Genomic DNA, 6,832 nt, shown 5'->3' with positions numbered 1-6,832 from the left:
AGCGACAAACCAAGATAGTGATGATGGCTGAGGAGTGATCAAGGGAGCCACAAGGGTTCAAATGCAACTGGAAATATCGGCAAGAGCTTAAGGTCCAACGAGATGACTCGAGTGTAATCCAGAAAGTTTATCGAAGATTCAAGTGGTGGGTAAAGATATCAACAAGATTATAAATCAGACCAATATGATTATTAAAGGGATCACAAAATTATTATAATTCACTTATCATTTATGTTATTCTTTCAGGATTTATTTATCTTTAATACTCATAATACTTTTTTTATGTTAAAACAGGAATACAATATGAACACGTATAAATTTAGAGGGCTAAATATTTTATCATTGCTTCTGTTCAGAGTTGACAAAATGCCCAAATTATACTACGTCCAAAGTCCTGTTCATAGTTCTTGAACAAAACAAGATTAAATTTTAATAGACATATATTCTTAAGAACAATTTTTTATTTCTTTCACCACTAAGTTATTTGAGGGTCGATTATTAATTCATCTCATAATTTACCTTTTTTATATCTAATTTAGAAATGAATTTTAAAAGGCATATACTATAAACAAAATCACTTTTTTACTACCATCAAATAAAGTACTCTCCGTTATCAAAATAACTCGACTCTAATCTCTTTATATTGTTCTTATTCTATACTTATTTTAAAATAATAATAATAAATTTCATAAATTTTATCTCATTAATCTAATACTAAAAATATAAATATATAATTTTTAAATTTTGATCACAACTAACGTGCAGACAAAAGGAGTTGATGACTTTTCCTATCTTCTTATACTACCCAACACGGCATACATTTTGCGACGACGAAGCATAAGACGTCAACCAGTCTCCTAAGTTTGACTTTTTCATCAGATTCACGACCCAAATTAAACCGACCATTCATACTTTGTATATCGTATCTCGTTCCAACTCACACTTTACTTGGTCCCAAAGGAAACCCGTCACGTGCGTGGCAGCCTAGCCAAACACCAAAGCGTCAAACTGGCCAAATATAAAAAACTAATTTATCATCTTAATTTTATATTTTTTTGGGTGAATATTAATAAAAATATGTATTTCAATTTGATTTTCTTAAATAAATTAAGTAAATCTTCGTTTAGCTCACTAAATCAATTATTATTGTTATTTAAGTTGACAAAAATCATTTGTCAAAGGACTCTGAATCTCGTGCCTTGATCGCAAAGAAAAAACCAATGGCACGATCGTAATTTAATCGAACCGCCATGGCTGGCATCTGACTCCCATAAATGCTTCGCCGATGCCGCCCTTCATCGACCGACTCATAATGGCAAATGAGGAACCTTTCTTGCCGGCGATGTCGTCGTCGATCGAAGACAGAGCTACTGCTGGATTGATCCGGCAGTTCTACAAATTCAAGGGAAGTGCCGTTCCGTCGCGATTCTTGTTCACCCACGGCGACGAGTGGTCCGACTTCGCGCCGGAGGTAAACGACACCCTACGCCGGGAGTTCGTCGGAGGTAGGACCTCGGTGGAGATTCTTATCACCGGCTCCTCGTACCTATTCGACTTCCTGCGGATGACGCAGATCGACGTCCGGACCGGCGCGGCGAATCCCATCGCCTGGATCGATGCCCTCGGGCGGTGCTTCTTCCCAATCGAGGATGGGAAGAGGATCACTCCGCTAACGAGAACAGGCTCATCGTCTCCGGAGAGAGATTTCTCCGATGCGAGCGGCGAGATCGAGGAGGAGGAGGTGGAGGTGGTCTCCACGATGGCGAGTTTGGGGCGGGCGAGGTGGGTTGGGGCAGAGACGATCGGCGAGGGCGATCGGGACTTTAAGCTCATAGAGAGGTGGTTTCTGACGGGCTACCGGAGGTACGTGCCGGGCGTGGTCGTCACCGCGATCCATCGCTGCTCGCGCTCCGGCTTCCGGAGTGCTTCCCGGCTGAAGACGTTCCAGCTTCAGATGCAGATGACGAAGGCCGCCCGCGGTGGCGACGCCAACGTGAAGCTCGGCTGGTACGGAGCCTCGGCGATGGACGTAGCCGCCATAGTCGCCCATGGCTTCGGAAAGCCCCAAAATGCTCGCCCGGATGCGGAGGTCGGCGGATTCGGCCTTCATCTATCAGCCGCGCCGTATCCTTACTTGAGGTATCCAAACCCTAATGTTCTGTTCTACTGAGAGATGATTATAAGCGAGTGCTTTAATTTCTTCTTACTCACAGTGATCTCCCGGCGGAAGAAGCCAACTCCGGCGATTGCGAAGAAAAACACATGGTTCTGTGCAAGATCATAGTGGGGAGGCCGGAGAAGGTGGAGGCAGGATCGGAGCAGTACCACCGAAGCAGCGACGAGTTCGACATCGGCGTTGACAATGTTGCAAATCCGAGGCGGTATGTAGTGTGGAGCACTCTCATGAACACGCACGTCTTCGCCGACGCCATCGTCAGCTACAAGATCCCCAAGCAGCAGCGCCTTCAATTTGCACCGAGATCAGCAACCCTTCCTCAGGAACTGCTGCTCACTCGACTACTTGCAGAGTTGAGCAGGTCGATTCCTTCCTCAACCTTGCGGACTCTGCAGAATACCTACAAACAATTCCAGGTAAATCAAGAAAAAGAGAGAAAAAAACCATTTTTTTATATCAAATCATCGATTGAAATGGATGATTTTTTTTGAATTACTGCAGGCAAGAAAGATGAGCAAGGCAGCTTTTATCAGATCCATTAGGTCGATGGTGGATGATAAAGTACTACTTTTGGCAATGAGAAAGATCAGAGGACATTGAAGATGGTAGAACAAATTATGCAAAAACACTTGTAATTGATGTTTTATTTCTTTCCGAGAAAATACAGCTTAAACTCTATCAATTGTCATCATGTTTCTTCGCACCATTTATGATCCGGTTGCAACTTTCTATTGCGTAAAGAGAAATGCAAGAAAGAAAACTCAATGCTTTTCTAGAGGGGCACCACTCACGCGCCCGTCACTTGCAGCTCCCAATACCCAGAAAAAATAGCCGTTAAAAATATCACGTTTAACTCCAACCTTAACGATTTTTCAAAATTCAAAATTCCCGCACAAAAACCAAAGGCTATATATAAGACGTGTTACTCGAACGCTCTTAACAGGTGACTCTCGCTCCGCTCCGCTCTGCTCCGCTCCAAACGTCCGTCAAACTCTGCCGTGCTCCCCGTTATAAAACCCCCTTCTCGAGTCTCGACCCTTCTCCAATTGCAGCTATCCTTTCTCGAACTCTTCGCCGGAGCCCTAGCGAGATCAAGATGTGAGAGATCCTCCACATCTAGGTGGCCAGTGCGGCAACCAGATCGGGGCCAAGTTTGGGTGTTGGATGTTAGGAGATTAAAAGTGGACGAGGGGAAAGGTAAAAAAGTGACGATTTCATTGATCGGATATAGATTTTGTTTCACTCTGCAAAATAAATGATATTAATATCGAATCAAGAAAGGGGTCATCGACGTTGATCATCCGACGCTCAAGTCAGTCATCGAAATACGGAGAAGAGTGGAATAATAGTAAAATTATGCTTCGAAAGTAAATTACACGTACCTCCGCCGGTGATGGACTCCTCTTTATATAAAGCCTTGGTGAGCTACGTACACGCTTCTCGAGGTATGGGCACATTCTCCGATATATTCATGACCACGTTCTCCACCACATCTGTGACCTCGTTCTCCAACATGTTTGAGGTCACACCCTCCACTGTCCTATGAAAGGATGTCACGAGGACCACTACCTTGCTGCTTGGTCGAGCGGATCAGTCGCTCGGCGAGGACTGCGCTATGTCCACGGTCAGGTCCCGCTGCTTGGCCGAGTGGGTAGCCGCTCAGCCGGAAGTCCTCCGCTCTGTCAACTTCAGTTGTCCTTCCGCGCGGTGTTTGTGTAGTAACCTGCCTTTCTCCATTCGGACAAAATGTTCGGTCTCCCTCAGCGTCTAGATAATACGGCCTGAGCGCTTGCCTATGGCATTCTCCGAGTCGGAAGGATTGTTCGCTCAGACATGTCTCCCGCCGATCAAGTCCTACCTGTCCCGACTGGCCGTTGAATTTATTCTCCGTTCAACCCTTTGACACTTGGGTATTGACCGTCTTGACTTTGACCTCCACCCTAGCGGTTTACCCGTGTCAGGTGGGCCTACTCTTATCGCCGCATCACAAGCATCCCCTTCAAATCTAGTCGAAGAAGGCTACAAGTCCGACTGATTGGATAAGATGTGTCTTCATCGACTCTAAGACCCAATCAACCATATGCTCAAGGTGTTGATTGGCGCACACGTCTGCGCCATTCGACCTTATTTTACCGGACTGGGTGTGTTACTGTCAATCGGCCCCAACCCCGGAAGCAAAATGTTCCTTGGTCGTTTGGCTGTATGATGATAACTTATCCGTGCTCGATCGAGACGACAGGCAATTATACTTGGCGGCAATTTTCTTCTCTTTGCTCCTCGCGCTTCTCGACTGAATGTCCTGATGTCATCTAAATTTCTTGAAGACCGTGCAAATCTTTGCTCATTATGTCCAAGCACGCCGCCATGCCTTTTAATTAAGCCTCATTAATGTCGTCCGGTGATTGGGCGCCATGTGTCCCCTTTCTGTCGCCGCATGTTTTGACGTGACAGGCGGATATCCGATGATGACGTAACAGGCGGCTTTTCAAATTAAACGGTCGGATCATCTTCTAGGGTTTCGTAACTCTGGATCGGACGGTTGAGGTCGATTGGCCGCGAGGTTTATAAAGTTTGCGTGTGTTGTTGTCTTCTTTACTTTGTGTGCCTTCATCTTCGAGCTTCTCGGCGACGCTTTGCTTCCTCTTCCTCTCCGACGACCCTTTCTGTAAGCTTCCTTACATTCTCGATCGAATCTTTTCGTCGTTCTTAGTCGACCTCTTTGTTTTCGATGGCAAGCTCCTCAAAGCCTCTCATCCCCGTCCCTAGGCGCTGGTGACGTTGAGAGTTTGAGAGTCGCTTACGAAATTCCTTCATACTATCAAATCGCTCTCCCTTTTGCTTTCGACCGTCCAAATGAACCGCCTCCTGGTTTTGTATGCTTCTTTAGGGATCAATTCACCATCGGTCTGCGGTTTCTTGTCCACACCTTCTTTTCTGTTGTCTGTAAATATTTTCGTATTTCTCTCCACCAATTAGTCATGAACTCCTTTAGGCTGCTGTGCGGGGTCGTTGTACTTTTCCGCCTGCACAACATTCCTTTGACCCCTCGGCTCTTTTACTATTTCTATTATCTTAAATTGTCCGAGTCGGGGACATTCCTATTCCAAGCCCGAGTGAGCTTGGTCTTCTTCGATAAGATGTCGTCCTCCAATAAGTATTGGAAGGACTACTATTTTTTCGTTCGCTTTCCCAAGCGGCCAGAATTCCCGACTGACTAGCAGCTTGAAGTGGCGAACCCCCCCCCCCCCGGTGCTCAAAAAGTACAAGAGCCGACCGGACTACCTCCATGCAACTTCACACCTGGCCGGTCAGAAGTACCACATCCACAAGTTGTTGCATGAGGGAGTCTTCTACGTGTTCGGCTTGAGCCTGATTCACACGAAGCTCCCATCCAGCCTAGGTATGCTCCACTTCCTCTTCTTAGTTGAATCTAACTGATTTTTTTCTCCTTTTCTAGCTCACATCATGCTAAGGGTGCGACTGGATGGCAAGAGCAAATTGGCGGACGCAGAGATCAATGCTGCAGCCGCGACCGAGCTAGAGAGCCGAGGCTTACAACCGGTCGACTACCAAGAGGATCCGCTCGGCGGAAATGAGAGAGCACCGTTGCAGGTGAACGAAGGAGGAGGTAGCCGGAAGGCTGGTAGTGGGGCAGCGGGTACTGTTGGGACCGAAAAAGTAGCTAGAGGGGGGGTGAATAGCTCAGCACGATCTCGTGCTCGTCGTTGCTTGTTTCTTCAAGATGATGGCAGCATAAAATACAAGAGACAACACAACAATGCTAACTCTTGGGATTTACTTGGTATCCACCTCAAGAAGAGGTGACTAGTCTAATGATCCACACACTCACGCACCCTCCACTATGTAAACACTCCTTTTCGATAACTACCGAAGGCGTTGAAGCCTTACAAGCTCTCAGTACAAGAAGAAAGGAAAGGGAAACAAAATACAATAAGATCTTATAAGTTTGCACAAGAAACCCTAACCCTAACTTCTTCCTCACCTCTTGACTTGGACGTGCACCAGCATAAGCCTCCAAGAATCTTCAAGAACTGGCGGTGAGAACTCTGTGGAGAAGTTGTGGAATCGTTGGTGTCGCTGGAGAAGAAAGCCGAGAGTTCTATCGACGAAATCGCACTCCAACGTCTTTATCCAGCGCCAACGGTCGAATCCTAATCTATTGGATTGCTCCCAATCGATTGGGGAGGCTTTGGATCGATTGGATGATCAATCCAGAGCGCCTCTGTGCTCTCAGGAATTGCTTAGATCGATCGGCCAATCGATCTAGTGCTTATCGCGCGAAATCGCAGCTCCCAATCAATCGACTGATCGATTGGAGGCTCTGAATCGATCGAACGATCAATCCAGAGCTATTCTGTGCGATCGTGAGCTTCTCCCAATCGATCCACTGATCGATTGGAAGGAGGCTTGTCGCGGAAACTCACCCAATCGATCAGCCGATCGATTGGGCATGAGCCAATCGATCAGTTGATCGATCCAGCTCATGGTTTTACCCAAAACCAAGTCCAAAGTCCCCTAAACCAACATCCGGTCAACCATAACCTGTTGATACATCATGTCTAGCATCCGGTCACCCTCGACCTACTAGGACTCTCTCACCAAGTGTCCGGTCAATCCCTTTGATCCACTTGGACT

General features: G+C 46.4%; 1 protein-coding gene across 1 annotated transcript; it reads left to right on the top strand.

Annotated features, from left to right (window-relative positions):
• The first annotated feature begins 1,270 nt into the window (after positions 1-1,270).
• LOC122003946 (probable inactive poly [ADP-ribose] polymerase SRO3) lies at positions 1,271-2,879 on the top strand. The gene is made up of 3 exons (XM_042558908.1): positions 1,271-2,139; positions 2,214-2,592; positions 2,678-2,879. Exons 1-3 carry the CDS (start codon positions 1,286-1,288, stop codon positions 2,774-2,776), a joined length of 1,332 nt encoding a protein of 443 aa, XP_042414842.1. The 5' UTR covers positions 1,271-1,285; the 3' UTR covers positions 2,777-2,879.
• Positions 2,880-6,832: the final 3,953 nt, after the last annotated feature.

This window comes from Zingiber officinale, chromosome 7B, assembly GCF_018446385.1.
Source record: "Zingiber officinale cultivar Zhangliang chromosome 7B, Zo_v1.1, whole genome shotgun sequence".
NCBI classification, from domain to species: Eukaryota; Viridiplantae; Streptophyta; class Magnoliopsida; order Zingiberales; family Zingiberaceae; genus Zingiber; species Zingiber officinale.
The sequence above is the reverse complement of the archived record's forward strand: the minus strand, read 5'-3'. Positions and strand labels throughout refer to the sequence as shown.

What these genes read in the sequence shown, in the direction of transcription:
- LOC122003946 (XM_042558908.1), top strand. Translation starts at nt 1,286, where the DNA reads ATGCCGCCCTTCATCGACCGACTCATAATGGCAAATGAGGAACCTTTC. An exon ending in GCGCCGTATCCTTACTTGAG is followed by an intron (nt 2,140 to 2,213) that starts GTATCCAAACCC and finishes TCTTACTCACAG; the next exon opens with TGATCTCCCGGCGGAAGAAG. An exon ending in ATACCTACAAACAATTCCAG is followed by an intron (nt 2,593 to 2,677) that starts GTAAATCAAGAA and finishes GAATTACTGCAG; the next exon opens with GCAAGAAAGATGAGCAAGGC.